This window comes from Pollachius pollachius (genome assembly GCF_949987615.1).
Source record: "Pollachius pollachius genome assembly, chromosome: 1".
In the NCBI taxonomy this organism is placed as follows: domain Eukaryota; kingdom Metazoa; phylum Chordata; class Actinopteri; order Gadiformes; family Gadidae; genus Pollachius; species Pollachius pollachius.
The window spans coordinates 33,984,056-34,001,286 of NC_136934.1; the positions used below are offsets into that span (position 1 = coordinate 33,984,056).

The 17,231-nt window shown below is 47.6% G+C and overlaps 1 protein-coding gene across 1 annotated transcript in view; it reads right to left on the reverse strand.

The window, feature by feature from the left end:
* Positions 1–379: 379 nt before the first annotated feature.
* Positions 380–17,231, reverse strand: part of bcam (basal cell adhesion molecule (Lutheran blood group)) — a 50,471-nt gene continuing 33,619 nt past the window's right edge. The window contains exons 2-16 of the mRNA XM_079758668.1: positions 14,736–14,863; positions 14,125–14,344; positions 11,481–11,554; positions 11,268–11,364; positions 10,612–10,794; positions 10,143–10,264; positions 9,897–10,038; positions 8,845–8,960; positions 7,921–8,062; positions 7,284–7,408; positions 6,994–7,132; positions 6,644–6,670; positions 3,956–4,100; positions 3,725–3,824; positions 380–2,931 (exon numbers count right to left, since the gene is read on the reverse strand). Coding sequence (XP_079614794.1) covers positions 2,929–2,931; positions 3,725–3,824; positions 3,956–4,100; positions 6,644–6,670; positions 6,994–7,132; positions 7,284–7,408; positions 7,921–8,062; positions 8,845–8,960; positions 9,897–10,038; positions 10,143–10,264; positions 10,612–10,794; positions 11,268–11,364; positions 11,481–11,554; positions 14,125–14,344; positions 14,736–14,863 — 1,763 coding nt within the window. The 3' untranslated portion in view covers positions 380–2,928. The remainder of the gene's footprint in view (positions 2,932–3,724; positions 3,825–3,955; positions 4,101–6,643; positions 6,671–6,993; positions 7,133–7,283; positions 7,409–7,920; positions 8,063–8,844; positions 8,961–9,896; positions 10,039–10,142; positions 10,265–10,611; positions 10,795–11,267; positions 11,365–11,480; positions 11,555–14,124; positions 14,345–14,735; positions 14,864–17,231) is intronic.

Consider the following 17,231-nt stretch of genomic DNA (forward strand, 5'->3'; position numbering starts at 1 on the left):
TAGCCCCCCTAGCCCTTGTTTCAACATGGCCGTCTCCATGTCTGACGGCGCGTTACATGCAAACTGTCTTATCTCATCGGCGGAGACACGTCCACCGATCCCGTCCTGTCGGTGACACTTATACGCTCCTTCGCTCATCTCCAAATGAATGTTCATGTGCATAACTGGTAGAGTGATAAACCAGGTCATTCACCTGGGTAGCATTATTTTATGTATATTGTATATGCTAATATTCACATAAAACAAAATCCCTTTTGTGGATGACCTAATAACAATGAAAGATTATTGTTTTTTGAGTGTGTATGCGAATGTTAAACACCGGTTAGCCAAAACAAAGGGGCTCGGCTCCAAATAAAAACACAGAGAACGGTGGGATTTGAGCGTTTTTTCTTTGAGTTTTCTTGTAATAAATTCTAAACAGCTTAAACAAAAAGTAAAGATACACCAACACGCCACAGATCTCACAATAGGGTACCACAAAATATACAGAATACAAAGGAGAGAAGAAGTGCACGCAGAGATTAAAGCACATAGAATATCTCGTTGAACCAGAATGTCATGGAACACGCTTCTCTCTTTTCACAGGACAGAAGTGGAAAAAGCCGACACATCTCAGTAGTTCCAAAAGTACAATAATCCCCTTAAAAAACAAGAACAAATATTTTTTTTATAAAACAAATATTTATATATATATAAAAAAAACAAAGCTCCTAGAGTATGGTTGAGTTTATCTATCTTCACTCTGCACCACAGGTTCGCTAACAGTCATTAAGGTAATGGCAATATCAGTAGACACATACATTGACAATTAAAATCAGCCCTGTATAAGTAGATAGTGGTTTCAGGCTGCCCTTTATTCATTCATTCCTCATTATTCATTGAGCTGGGTCTAATGAGTATTAATTCTAATATTGTTTTCTCAAATGAAGGCCATTGGTTCCAGTGTACAACGATAGATAGCAGTCCATGTCAACACACCATCATAACTCTGTTTACTGCTGACAGGAGTAAGAGACAACCGCTGAGGCAGGTACACCAGCACTGTCTACCACTGCTGAGGCAGATGAGCCAGTAATGTCCACCACTGCTGAGGCATATAAACCAGTAAGGTAACACCACTGCTGTGGCAGATAAACCAGTAATGTCCACCATTGCCGAGGCAGATAAACCAGTAAGGTCCACCACTGCTGAGGCAGATCAACCAGTAATGTCTACCACTGCCGAGGCAGATAAACCAGTAAGGTCTACAACGACATAGGAACACACGCTCAAAATGCATTTGGTAAGAAAAGGACATAAAGAAAACATAACAGTACTCAGAACAGCACCCCAAGCTCCACCCAAACCCAAACATCATTCCCCCTACACCCCAACCCCTGACCATCCCCACCACCTGCTTGCACCAAGCCGGTGGCAGGGAGGTCTTTGAGCAGACCCTACCGTGCCATGGCCTTGGAAATCCACTTTAAATCAGTGGGAAATGACAGCTGCATGTTCTATATTTTTATTTTTAAAATTGCCAACAAGGAAGGAATTTGTCCCTTGCATCTTCCCCTCAATTTTTGCCAAATGATTCCAATTTTACATCAGGTGCTGACAGTAATTTTGTTGTTTATGAGTGGAATGAGTGCTGTGTAAATTGTCTTTTTCTCTATGGGGCACAAATGGAGACAATCAGGAGTGGGTGGGGGTGGGGGGGGGCTAGGACACAACTTTGTGAGAATCAGAGATAATAATGGATTTAGGGACATGGCACTTAAATTACCCACTATAGGAGCTCCACGCTACTCACACTCAATAAACAGGACATGCAGGATTTAAATGTACAGAACCAAGAAGAGGAAGGAGATGCAGAAACAGGTACATGATTGATTTTACGTGAAATACACACACACACAGAAGCACCGTTGAAGCCAGTGAAAGCAAATCTGAGCAACCCAGAAGAAAGATTTGAACAGGCTGTTGCCTCACACCACTAACTCCAAACCAGGAATATGGAAGGAATTGCAAACATGCAAAGCTGGCATGAACACAAATTAAATTAAACAGAATGTAATTGAAGACGGCTTGTGCTTAGGGGGGGGGGGGGGGAATACAGACGGTGAAATACAGTGTGCAATCCTACATGGAAATCTTGCTTATCAGCACTTAGAGCAAAGCAATCATTTTCCCCAACCCCGGTGCCTCCTATGAGCCCGATTCACCAGCCCAGAGAGAAGAAGGATGTACGTGCAGACTCCAAGGCGACCTGTCCCTTCAGAGTGTCACACGCACACAACCTCAACGCCACCAATGTTCACCTTGATGCAAGTTGCGACACTGCATGGCGATAAACACACAAACAAACACACACACAAACACACACTGACACACTATCCAGAGGTCCACAGTGGCATAATGGCATTTTGTGTTTACGTTTGGGGTAGACTTAAGTAAAAAAAGACAAATAAAAAACAGCCACTGTGTTAGGATAGTGTTTTCCCCCACACCAACAGTGCTACTGTGCTGCCATGGAGTCAATTAGGAATATCGTGATTGGTGGATTAGGAGTAAGGAGTTGGCCCCGTGCGTGGTGGTGGTGATCATCCTGGTGTTCATTGATACTGTGGTTTTGATTTATGAGTTGTGCACGGCGATGCCAAAAACGTGGAGCGGTGGAGTTGGGCGGAGTTAAAACCCTACAGGGCAAATCATTTTGAAGTCTGAAAAAGCCTGTGAAATAACTCCACCCAACTCCATGGTTCCAAAACAAAAGGCCACCAAAACCAAATCCAAAAGCCCAAACCAAAGTCACATCCGTCCTAATCCAAACCCTTCTACATGGTGCTGTTCTCATGCAAAGTGGCTCCTCCTTTGCTCCGCTGGTTTTGATCCATCCCTCTATAAAAGCTACACTGTTGTCCTCCTTCCGTCCCGCCGTCGCCTTCATCACTACCAGAAAAAACAGAAGTAGAACCAGATGTAAATCTCCCACCAGACCAAATGTCAATATCCACTTTACATCGGTGACGGGCTGCGAGACATTAATAGCTGTTTTAAACATAGATGGCTTTACACCGGGGCTTTACCGGCTGAGCACTCTGTTCCCAAACGGACGGTTCAAACAGCACACATTGTTTTAATGGAATGCGCCGAGTGCTTCTAAAAGGAGCTGCCCTCTGCTACAAAGAGGACCCTGCATTCACAGTCGGCTAGCCATGACAGTGAGGTCATGTTGTTTTAACTCGCCAGTCTGTGGGCCATGATCCTCCATTCGAAGGTAATGTAGCGTGACACTTAAACGTAGTAGCAAGGCAGGCCTTTGTCAACCAACCCCCCCCCCATCTGCTCAGCGGCGGTATAACGACTGTAACACTAGTCCCCGTGTGATCCCCTTTAAACCCCCCCAGCCGTGCGCCCACGACCTCGCTCTGGCCATCCGTCTGTCTGTACGTTAAGTATGTGTCTCCATTGGTCCCGGAGCGTGCCTGGCCCTCTGTTCGCCCGGCCCGTAGGCCTCCATCTATGCGACTGTCAGTTTGGTTGAGGGCCTTTTGACAGTATTCAACATGCAGCCGGTCAGTCAAACAGTCCATCAGCCTCTCAGTCAAGCCAAGTAGTCAGTGAGCCAGTCAGTCAAGTAGTCAGTCAGTCAGCCTCTCAGTCGGTCAAGTAGTCAGTCAAGTAGTCAGTCGGTCGGCCTCTCAGTCAATCCCGTAGTCAGTCAGCCAGCAGGTTGTCTGACCTGCTCTGTGGCTGGCCCCTTGTTGAGGAGGCCGGCCTGTTCGTTGCTCTTCTCCGTCTTCATCTCCACCACGATATCGTTGTTCACTTCCCCGGTGGACCTGTCAACAAGAAGACCAAAGGAATAAAAACAAAAACACAAAGGCAGCTCTGGGACGGCCACTGGCATCGCTCAAACGCTAGAATCCCCCCCCCGCCCCCCCCCCCCCCGCACGCTGTACTCTGTACTCACACTTCCTTGGTGGTCTTCTTGCCGCAGGGCAGCTTGCCGCTCTTGTTGAGGAAGTAGATGAGGGCCACCGCCACTAGCAGCAGCAGCACACACACCACCACCGCTATCACCACCGTGCTGGAGCCGCCCTGCTGCTGGCCAGCAGCTACGCCGCGCCAAGGGGAGGAGACATGGATGGGGGGGTCGGGTGGGGTGGGAGTGGGGAGGGTGGAGCATGGACGGATGGGTGGAGGAGGACACGACGGGAAGAGGTCGGAGGAGAAGGTGGTGGGGTAGACGTTTGGGTGGAGGGGATGCCGAGGATGGAGGAGGAGGACAGGGTTTGAGCCGAAGAAGGGGAGCAGGGAGGGGGAGGGGGGTTCAGCAGGAGGTGACGGATGTGGAAGAGGCAAAGAGGGATGATCAGGAGTGGGGAGGTGGTTGATTTGGGGGAGGGGGGTGGGGGGTGAATCATGGTTCGGGGAGGTGGGTGTTTGATTGAGGGTGGAGGTTAGACAAAGAGTACAGGAGAGGGTGTGGAGCAGGAGGGTGGTGGTGGTGGTAGGTAGATGGGCGGAGGGTAGATGAGGGGATGGGGGGGTGGGGGGGGGGACGGAGGCAGGGCAGGGAGTGGGATGTAGGGGGTTAGCTAAACCGTTGAATTCAATGGCTGAGATGTGATGGGACCCGAGAGAGGGACCTACAGACACACACATCACACACACATCACACGCACACATACACACACACACACACACACACAAACACACACACACACACACACACACACACACACACACACACACACACACACACACACTCTGCACACATATACCGCCGTGCAAACACTTGACCGTAGCCAGGTAAAGATGACCTGGCCCACACGCACGCATGTCCAGGTGTATTAGCATATCTGTGGTGACAATGAGGCATGGTTATTATCCATACATTGCCACATGTATGGATAATAATAAAGATTATACCACGGTCTTGGGGAATGCTCGATTCTGATTGGCTGCAGGGTGTGCATTAGCTCCTGATATACGGACACCTGTTAAGTAGTTCCAGTCAAATTGTCTGTTCAGTCTTCAAAACGAAAGCTGGTAAATTGTGGAAAATGCATTAAACTGTGCTGGGACGAATTTCAAATTGTAAATATGTACACTTTATGTTGAAAGTATACACCGCCGCGATTCCCATTGAAACAAATGGCGCGGTGATTCGGTCTTCCAAACGAGAGCTGGTAAATTGTGAAAAATGAATTAAACTGTAATAAGACAACGCGGTAATATGCTATAGACCCTAGAATATCTGTGGTATAAAGGCTGGGACGAATTTTGAATTATAAATATGTACAATGTTAGCTCTCTGGCTCATAGCTGAGCGGACTAGAATACCTCCATGCCAAGTTGTAGCTAAGGTCTGTCCTAATTACTGGAGAAGTGAACAACGATCCGTTGCATAAGAACCATACGGGAGGCTAATGGTTGTTCCAGGAATTAGCCAAACCCTCAGCACAACCAGAGAAACAAAGTTATGGCTTGTGATTTTTTTTATATTTGGATTGTAAAACGCATGAAAATATATATGTATGTTTATTTTCTTTGGCAAGTGACCGTGGTATAAGCGGGATAATGCCCTTCGAGGTGTCCATTATCAGGAATTATAATGTTCCATAAGAAACAACATTATATTAATATTGTATTTAGGTCCTCACAAATATACTCATACTGTTCCAGACATGCACACACACCCGCACGCACGGACACGCATGCATACAGCCACACACACACACACACACACACACACACACACACACACACACACACACACACACACACACACAACCACACTGACCACTGTGTGCAAGAGCACACTCACACACATTGAGCCATATAGAAGTGGTAGAAGTAGACAGTACTTGTATACTTTATACACGGCCAATAGGGTTAGCAGTACAGACCTGACTTAAGCTCAGGGTTCCGCGAAAGCAGCACTTTGAAAGAAGAAGAGTTTCTCAGTCCCATGGCAATAGCAAAGCAAACCGACGCATCAAACACACACGCGCACACACACACACATGAATTATTTGCGACCAACACCGGTAGACAAGAACACACACGCACCACAAACCACTACCTACGAACCCGGGCACGGCACGACAGAAAGCGGCGGGAAAGAGGATTGCGCAGGCGAAAGTTAGAAAGTCGGACGGGAGATAAAAGGAGACACCACCACAGCACCAAGGAAAGAAGGAGAGGAGAAGAAGGAGGAATAGAATAGAATAGAATCCTTTATTTTATCCCCGGAGGGGCAGAAAAAAAAGTCTACGTGGCATTCACAAAATATCAGACAGACGTTATACAAAGAGGACAAACTAGAGAGAGGAAGAAGAGTAACAATATCGTACAATATACACAGTGTCTGGTAGCAAGAAGGGGAATATACAGGGGTACAGTACAACGGTAAGGGGACGTGTGCATGTGTGTGCGTGTGTGATTGTGTGTGTGTGTCGGTCTGGTGTTGGGCTTTGCGTGGTGGGGGGTTGGGGCAGGGGGTTGGGGTAGTTTTAGGGGGCGTTGAGGTGGCTGATGGGGAGTGGAGAGGGGGGAGGGGGTTTGTGGGGGTTTTGTCGACATTACAGGGTCTGTACAAAGAGTCCTGAGAGAAGGAGGGAGGAAAGGAGGAGGAGGCGGGAGAGGGCACTACCTCGGTCGGCATCGTTGCCGCGGGCTTCTGAGAAAAAAAAAGAGAACAAAGAATGAATTAATGATCGAGTGAATGGAGGTCCGACCGCTACAGAGGGGCTTCGTTTACGTTAGGTATACAGCGGGGATTTGGACGGGGAATATCGAAAGAGAGAGCGGCAGAGAGAACCAGACAAAGCGATAAAGACGCCGAGAGGAAGAAAGAAAGTCCATCTAATAAAAACAACAGCATTGGTATTTATTCCTTTGAACATTTCAGCGCTTGAGGGAGGAAGCAATTTGTTTTGGTTTGAGTTTAGTTGATAGATTTGCACCCTGAAAGAATGCAATAAAAGTCCTCATCACACCAACCTTTGATGGACACGCTAAACAGCTTGCTATCTTTGCCATGCTCGTTAGAGACCTCACAGGTCACCCCGTCCTTCATGACCTCCACGCTGGCCTCCAAGGTCAGGGTGCTCACCACCCTAGGGCCCTCCACTGACACAGACTGTGGCAGGGAGAGGGGGATACAGAAGGGGAGGGAAAGAGGGAGGGAGGGGAAAAGAGAATTCCATTCAAGAGCAGTCTTGTTAAAAACCGAAACAAGAAACAAGAGGGGGGTGTGTGGTTGGCTGGGGGGAGGGGTGGTTAACACGTACCTCCTTTCCTGAGGGCTTCCAGGTAAACTGGGGGGCAGGGTACCCATGAGCAGAGCACTTGAGGGTCACCATCTCCCCTTGCTTGGCCACCAGACCGTTGACAGGAGTCTCGATCATGGGGGCTCCTGGACACACAGGGTGGGGGTAGGAAGGAGGGAGAAGGAAGGAGAGAAAGAGCAGAGTGATGACTCAGTATTATTATTATTTTTTTTTTAACCTTTATTTTTCCAGATAAAACATTAAGAACAGTTTCTTATTTACAATATTGATCAGGTATGGGATAGAGAGAGGCCTTTTTCAATCTAAAATTAAAGTTAAGTATCCCTAATGAAATGAACAACACAGCCTCATGCCTCTTGAATTAATCTGTCTCCGGTGTTCTTTTCTTTCAAGTGCTTCTATTCAAAGCAATGCATCATAAAGTAATGCACATTATAAGCACTTAAAAGATTGAACGTCGGCCGCCATGACTATATAAATCATGACTTCTATTTAGAGATTTCCAACAAGATTCTATTGAACGAGAGTAATAATCTATACTTTAATACTTTATTTGTATCGACTACAACAAGCGCCATGGTGTGTGTGTGTGTGTGTGTGTGGGTGTGTGTGATGTCGATGTCAGGTTAGTGTTAACCTTTCACAGTGATGTTGACACTCCCAATGGCGGTGAGTCCAGGGACGGTGGCCACCGCGCCCACACACAGGTACTGCCCGGCATTCTCATAGCTCGCCTTCTGGATGGAGAGCATACCGGTCTGAGACAGCACCTCTGACCCCTGTAGGACACACACACACACACACACACGCACGCACGCACACACACACAGGAAAACAGAGATTGCCGCGATTAATTCTCTGTCATTTTTGTCCTTTTCTGCGACAAACAGACCCTTGTTGATGGTGAGAAGGAGTTTCTCCTTCTGAGGGCGTTTGCGGTCCCGCTGGGAAGGCAGGAGATAACAAGTCGACGATCGTGATAACAAAGTCCCGCCCGTCCTCCAGGTAATGCACCTGGCCGCTATTTTCCGCCCCACTGAACACAATATCTCCCCAGACGCTTTCTCACAGGAACGACACTCTCCGAGTGCAAACCAAAAAAAAAGAGTCTGATGGGGAGAGAAACAGCTTCCACCTCGGCAGACGCAACAGGAGATGAATGGATGACCACTCGGCGAGTGAAAATCTGGGCAGGAGACTTGCCGCGACACTTTGTGCGCTAGTTGTGTGCGTAGAGATGGCTACAAAGGCCCACTACAACCTGGAGTCTGCTCCAAATGTCATTTCCCACTCTTGCACCTGTGCCCTCCCGTTTACCGAGCTCTGATGTCGAGTATCACCACTCAGGAACGAGTGAGGGGACAGGAGTGTTTTAAAAACATCCACGTGAACTGGTAAATAAAACAGTAGCTAGAAAAGTTAAAAAATAAAAAAATAAAAAATAAAGTAGCTACCCACTTAGGAAACACTTAACCACTACTTTAAAAAAGTAAACAGGGGAAAATATTTTTTTATTTCATTAGTGCGATGAGAGTAAGGGCCAAGAGAGACTGGAGTGTACCTTCTTCCACTGAATGGTGTGGGACTCGGATGACTTTGTCTTGCACTGCACCTCCACCATGTCTCCAAGTTGAACAAACAGGGGGCCAGCCGGGACCACACTCACTGGGTCGATGTCTAAGGGAGGGAGGGAGAGAGAGGGAGAGAGAGAGAGAGAGAGAGAGGGAGAGAGAGAGATAGAGAGGTAGAGAGAGAGAGGGAGAGAGAGAGAGAGAGAGAGAGGGAGAGAGAGAGAGAGAGAGAGGGAGAGAGAGGGAGAGAGAGAAAATAATGAAAGAATGCCTTTGATAAAGATAGAACTTGGAATGGAATGGATTTTTGATAGGCTGTTGCTACAGGGAGGTTTTATCGGAGTGATGTCATCAAATATTTTTGGATTCCCTGAAGAGCCATAAATAAGAATGGGATTTTGGAATACCATATTGGCAATCTCAGCAACACAACCCACACATTTCAATGGTGCGTATCTTTAGCATAAATCAAATGCACTTAGCATGAGGTAAATCAATTCTGATGCCATTTCAAGCCATTTGTTTTTTCAGCTAACTCCCTCAAATGTGTATTATATATTCGGGGGCTGGCTGAGGTAACATCAAAGAAAACAGTTGAAGTATGAATAATTGAATTGATATCACTCGCTAAATAAACTCCCTAAATTTTACCCTTAATCTGTGTGTCCTTTCACAGGAATAGGTTGTTGAACCATTTATTACCATGTATCTGTTAACGATATACATGTATTTGCATTCTTTATATATATACAATATTTACTTGCATTATTTGTATCTGTACATGTAGATGTGACCGGTCTGTCTGTCTGTACATGTAGATGTGACCTGTCTGTCTGTGGATGTAGATGTGACCTGTCTGTCTGTACATGTAGATGTGCCCTGTCTGTACATGTGACCTGTCTGTACATGTGACCTGTCTGTCTGTGCATGTAGATGTGACCTATCTGTCTGTACATGTAGATGTGACCTGTCTGTCTGTGTGTGTAGATGTGACCTGTCTGTCTGTGTATGTCTATGTGTATGTATGATCCCTGCCACTCACAGCTGACCACCAAGTTGATCTCCCCGCTGAGGTCGGCGTCCAGGTTATCAAAGTCGGTGGCCCTGCACTTGTAAATGCCGGCGTCGGAGCGCTTCACCGCCTTCAGGGTCAGGATGCCCCCCTGGCCGGCGATCTCGGTCCCCTGGGGGAGAGACACGCCGTTAGAGGACCAATGAGGTCAGAGAGTTGAATACGAGGAGACGCTGGTAAACATCGGTGCCAAGACGGCCATGAACAAACACGTACATCTTTAGTGAAGTCGAACTCGGGCTGGGGGTTCCCATCCGTCTCGCACTTCATGGTGACCATGTCTCCCTCCTTCACGGGGGTCGCGTTCATCAGCGTGAAGGTCGCCGTCTCCGAGGGATCTGATTGGACGAAAACAGTTTAGTGAGCAGAAACCGAAGGAGGACACACAGGCTTAGCTTAGCGCAATGACAGACGAATAGAAGAGAAGACGATTGAATTCTGTCTCACTGCCATTTGTATTTCAGAATAAGAGGCCAAGAGATGATGCTTAATACTACACCCAATCTTGATTTTTTCTGACGTTTCCTCTGTACTCAATGAGAGCTACAGAGAAGCTATGACAACCATAGAGAACCCAGGCAAGGACCTGCAGGTGGAACGTTGTGAACCACTCAGAGCACCACCTTGAGTAGCACCACCTCCCCCCGCTCACACCCTCCACCCTTTCCCCCCCCGGACCACTCACAGTTGAGGTTGATGGTGATGGGGTCGGAGGTCTTCTTCTGGATCTTCTGCTCGGGCATGGTGTACTCCACAGTGCACTGGAACACGGCGTCCTTGTCCTCCTTGGTGGGCTGCATGTACAGGGTACTGGTGAGGGTGAAGAGGTCCGACGCCTCCTTCACCACCGAGGGAACCATGTAGGTCTCTGGAGGAGGAGGGAGGGGGAGGGGAGAGGGAGAGAGGGATGGGATGGAGATTGATGCGGGGGTTAGGAGAGGGGGGATGTTAGTCAAGCTGCATTGGCATGTAGCTTAATCTACTAATTGAATTGATTTATCGATTCTCCGGCTTGCTTTTGCATGAACCTCAAAGTTGAATCTGAAGGAACAGCACGCTGCTCCCTTGGAATTAATTTGCTAATGCAAACGGTGACACGGCCGGGTTTAAGAGCACAACAACAACAACAACTGACAAATGATGTCTATGAATAGATGTGTACTTAGACGGGATGACTGTTTATTACCTTGAACAATCCCAATATCCTAGCACACATGGGACCTCCTAAAGATTGAAGGCTAACGGCTACCTGTGCCATTGATTCCTCCCTGACCGACCAATAAGAATCTATGTTTACAACACAGGAGGGGAAACTAACTTTTGTTTGTTTGCAACACTTACTCTCCTTCCTGTCCTTGACTTCAGCCAGGGGTTGGTCGTCCTTGAACCAGATGATCCTGGGCTGGGGGTGTCCGTTCTTGGTCACACAGGATCCAATCTGACCCCCGGAGAAAGAGACCCAGTCAGTTAAAAGATACACATTGAGTGACGCAGGACGAGGGCCGAGTCCCACTGCGTCACTGAATGGCACACGGCGACGGTCAGCCAACGCACCTCTGAGCTGGTGTCCCCTCCTGCGGTGATGGCCTGGCTGGAGGGTCGAGTGAGCTCTGGCTTCTCAGGAGCGTCTGATGGAGAGAGAGAGAGGGAGAGAGAGAGAGAGAGAGAGAGAGAGAGAGCGAGAGAGAGGGGGGGAGAGAGAAAGAGAGAGAGAGAGAGAGAGCGAGAGAGAGAGAGAGAGAGAAAGAGTAGGGGAATTTAAAAAAGGATAGAATAATACTAAATAAACTTATATTCTTTTAATTAAGAAAGATGATGTAGCGGAAATATCAGCTAACATTACATCAGCACACACCTAACTGTTCTTGGCCACAGTTCATACGTAAACCTTGTTAATTAAGGCGGCCAGTAAATATCCTGTCTCATATTATTCCACCGTGACCTGGCTCAAAGTGCTGATAAGGGTTGAATTTCAAACACTCCTCTCCGTGTCTTGTTGACACACACAGACATGCACACTCACCACACACACCCACATGCACACGCACACACACACACACACACACACACACACACACACACACAGCTTCCTTGTATAACTTATCTATTCCACTGCCTACTGGTCCGCATGCAAGGTCATCGCTATCGCTAGTCACAGCTGTCAGCGGCTCCGCAAAAAAATAAACACACTTCATACTGTTTTCCCTTTCTCTCTCTCATTCTCACCATCTGTCTGACAGTCTCTCCTTTCTGTCGTTTAAACGTTTGTGTTTTGTGCCATGCATGTGTGTGTGTGTATCTGGCGTGTGTGCTGCGTCTGTTTGTTTGTCTTCTGCTGAATCGATCCCGAGGCGGCTGTAAGCGTCTGTTCCAACAGCTTCCGTCGTGTCGGAGAGAGCCGGCGCACAAAACATTTTGTTGAACACTCTCAAGTGGGCTTTTTGTTCTTTTGATTTGATTACTTTCTAACCGCTCATTCAGACTTACTAAAACCTTGTTTCTACTTTAGCGCTGATCGCATATTCACAACACTTCTCAGCTTAATAATTGAAACTCTCTGCTGTCACTTTTCATTCATCCGAGCCTCTGTTCTCCTCCGCGTTCAGCTGACCGCTGGAGCTTTATTTGAATGGCCGGTCCAACGCACTCCCCCTTAAAAAGGTGTGTTCCTTCAGCAGCTCTCCTCCGGGGGGATTTCGGCGGCACTTCATCTCAATGAAGACGACATGATTGTGTTGGATTCAAATAATACAAAAAACAAAAAAAACAGTAGTGCAGTACATTAAGCCGAGCAGACAACAGATGGCCCCGCTACGGGCCCCTCACGGGTCCTTCCGCTGGCTGGGAAAGTTATGACAGCGTGTCTGCGCTTCTCCATTTTCTATCAGTTTGCGTTTACTGCTCGGTACAAAACTAATGTTTACCCAACCCCCCCGCCCCTCGTCGCTGATGCCGACCAAAGCAATCATGGCTATGCCCTCGATTCGCTGCTGGAGTCATCATCATCCAGCCCCATTAAGGGACGGCAACAGAGCGGCTCCATAATTCACTCCCAATGACTGAGGCTGCCAGGGGCCCCAATATGAAGGGACAGACAAGGCTCTCAGACGGTGTCTGTCTGAGGACCCGGGTGATTAAACTCCTCTTATAAGACAGCGCTATTATTAAAGAATTATCTCAGGGGGCGTTCTTGAACAATAGATCTGCTTATTCACTGTCAACTGTTTTATATTACTTTTCTGTCCCGTGGTTAAATATAGCCAGTGGTGTATCAATTGTAAAGGCAAAGGGAACACTCGGACTGTCTTTTGCAGTTTGGGCCTGGGATTTATTGGTCCAAATCAAATCAGAAAGAAAGGGCATCTGTTCACTGGTGGTCCCTGGTGCGTGGGCGCTAAAATTGACCACTGATGCCTTTTGGGGCGGGGGGGGGAGCAAGGGCACAGAGTGGCTCGTGCCCGGTCAGCTCTCATCTCCATAGCGATACATCAGGGGAGTCATTAAGGTGAGTTGTATTAGACATGACAGGTTCAACTGAACTATTAATCAATTGTGTCAAGTGTCATTAGCGTGTGGCTAATTGACCTCTGAAGGATTATCAGACGGAGTGGGCTATCCCCGGACACAAGAGTTAAACACCCAGGGCACACAGAGTTAACATGGGTGAATACACTTCTGTGCTGGTGAATACACTCCTATTTTAGAGCATACACTCCTATGTTAGGCAATACAGTCCTATGTTGGCTAATACAGTCCTATATTGCAATGAATGCATTGAATACATAGCAATGGCTAGCACAGGGTAATGCATGCTCAAACACACAATAATTGGCAATGTGATAATACATTCGGCATTAAAGATAAGTGACGTTACACACCAATACAAGTATGCACACACACACACACACACACACACACACACTCAGTTAAGTGTGACTGAAGCTGTGCCAGGCAACGTCGTAAACTTAACACGTCGACAGCTGGGTGGAAAGTGGAAAGAGTGTGTGTGTGTGTGTGTGTGTGTGTGTGTGTGTGTGTGTGTGTGTGTGTGTGAGGGTGATGGTGGAGTGGGGGGGCTGTGCTGGCCTAAAAGAACTGTAGCCCGGTGGGGGGGGGGGGGGGCAAAGGTTAGAAAAGGGAGCCAAAAAGCGACAGGGGTGTGGGTTGAGGGTTGGGGACAGCGGACAGGTGTACTCACGGAAGACTTTGAGGAGGGTGGGGCTCTCGCCCATCCCGGCGGGGCCGGCGTTGACCTGGCACACCAGGGCGAGCTGGTCCCTGGGCTGGACGGTGGCAATGGTCAGCGTGAAGTCCTGGCCAATGGCCACACGGCCGGACAGGGGCGTGCCCTCGTCCACGCCGCCCGCACCGTTCAGGGTCTGGTAGGCCACGCGCTTCCTCACCCCCTGCCCCACGTCCTGGAGGATGGGGGGGGCGGGAGGAGGAGGAGGAGGAGGAGGAGGAAGGGGAGGGGGGTTAGGAGCCTGGGTATCCACCACTGAAAGTCATTCACTCATTCATCATTAATCCCCCCCCCCCGTCCCACAAAAACTAACATTATGCGCCAACCTTTAATACAACTATACAAAGAAAGACAATTTGGTCTTTGCCAAAGCCAAATTAAATATAAATACAGAATATACAACTTGTTGCATTATTAAAGCATTTATTGCATTATAGCAAAAAAACATACAAAAGAATGATCTTGCTAGGCCTGGAAGGATTTAACACCCAAAAACTTTTATTTTATATATTAATAGAAATGTCAACTTTATGAAATGTCGTGTTTTCCAGTGAGGGACGACTCACCACAAACCACTCGACGACGACGGTGGCAGAGGAGGGGGCTCCGTTGAAGGTGCAGGGGAGGCTGGCCGCGGCCCCCATCAGCGCCTCCACCTCGGGGGTCACTGTCACCGTCACGGCCCCACTGCTCACTGAGGACAGAGAGGGAAGGACACGGTGACGTATTCTGACCGTATATCTCCCCGCGCCGGGGACTTAAAGTTGTTGTTGTTAAGGGAGGCCGTCCCTGCGCTTAGGATTTATCTACTGATCGTCTGATATATTTTCTCCCCCACCTTGATGCCAATGCCACATATAAGGATAGAAGGTTACTTGCCCACACAGGATAGAGGTGTGTGTGTGTGTGTGTGTGTGTGTGTGTTTGTGTGTGTGTGTGTGGGTGTTGGGGGTGATGGCCTGTTTTGTGACATTGGTTGGTTGAGACCGTTCCACCAGAGCATAGAAATTGACAGCAGAGAAGAGAGAAGAGAAAACAGTGGTAGCAGAATAATACAGTTTAATAAAGTTAACTACAGTCAAATATTTACAATTATTGATTTGCAAATAATGATTAATTCCTTTCAATTTTAAAACGGCCCGAAATATAGTTAGGAAATCATCTTCTCAGTGAACAATGGAGTCTATTGGAGGAAGATACAGATTCAGTGCTGTAACAAGAGTCCTGTTAACCAATTATCTCAGTGAACACAAACAGAATCAGCAGGGAAGATGGTGGGGGTGGTGGGGTTAAAAGAAAATGCCCACCAGGGCAGCAGTTAACACTCCGACTGATATCTCCAGCTCCTGTTATTACGTTGAAGGTGTGATGTTTCTCTGTGTTATTCCCCCAGGACATCGGTTGTTTCAAAGCAGAAGGCTGCGATCCACGCAGACCTTCATCGAGACACGCCTTCTCCTGCTTAGCCTGAGGCCAATAACACTCATCATCACCCATTCAGGAAGGAACACACACACGGACACATGCATGCGCACACACACAAGGAAATAACACGTACAAATACACACACAAAAAACACACCCACACACACACACACACACATACGCACACCCACACAAATACACACACACACACACGCATAACAGACAAAACACAGGAAAATACACACACACACACAAACATCCATTTAAGTGCCGTCTCTCTTGGAGAAACATGTTAATCCATCGTATGGAATACCACTTAACACCAACAGATTGGTTAACCAATCCTCTGTAAAACTCAATGGCCCTCCATGCTAAAAGGCCCTGGCTTGGAGTGCCCTTGCTATTCAGCCAGAACATTAGGATGCACATGGTGTCCTGGATATCAATGGGGGATTGAGCAACTGGGCCGCACAACAGACCCAGAATGGTTCCTGTGGGGATAGGAAGCACTATAGCGCTCTTGGTCTCTCTCTCTCTCTCTCTCTCTCTCTCTCTCTCTTCCTCTCTCCCTCTCTCTATCACTGTCTCCCTTTCTCTGTACAATTAGCTAAAGAGGAGGAGTGTGACGGTACGGCCGAACGAGGAGAGGAGCGGGAGAGAGAGGGGGCATGGGGTGGGGGGGGGTTGAGAGTGGTGGAGCAGAGAGAGGTTGGGAGAGGTTTGGTTCTGCTTGTGAAAGCCACTGCAGTGTGTTGCAGCAAGCTCGACTGTATGGTAATTTCAAAAAGTACTGCTGACACCCTCCGCTCTGGCAGCGGTGCTAAAATATAGAACACAATGAATTCCAAATGAGGCCCACTACACACAGGGCTTCCCAGTACGACGCTACCTTCACTTTACCGCACTGTCGTACTGCAGCTCGCCCTATTAAGATTATTAACGCTTTCCACTGCGCACATTACCTTTTTGTACATAACGGTATATTTTTAAAACATAGACATTCACATCTCAGTGATGTTCAGTCCCGTTTTGTTCTCGCTTTCAGAAATGTATCGTCGCCGAATGGTATACTAATGACAGGAAGACTTTTACAGGAATCGACAGATAATTATATTATATATATATACTACCATACTGCAGCCTAATTCTGATCAGGCCGATTCAATTGAACATTGGCATAGTGTTTATTCACGTTACAGTGTAGTAGTACAGTGGTCCATCAATCCATACACTAAACCTTTAGGTATAGGTCGCTCCATGAGTAGGATGACGGGAAGAGTATTTGCATTTGTTCAGTCAGGATAACATAAAGAATGGGGGAGCTCAGATAAAAATGAGCTGATATACCACGAAAAACAGTGCCAAGCCTGAGGGAGTGGTGGAATATTTACTGTCAGCTCAAAGTGCTTCTTTGGAGAAGTGTGTGTGTGTCCATGTGTGTGTGTAAGCGTTTGTGTGTCTATGACGCATAGGAATGGTAGCTCAGTCCGTAAAACCCACATAACACACGTACACAAACACACCCCAATGGAACGTGTGTTAGTTCAAAACCCAGAGAGATTAATGCTCTCGCTTATTAATGCGGTTAATAAGCGAGCCAGCCGCTTCGCAGTCATTCATAGCAACGTCAATCTTGGA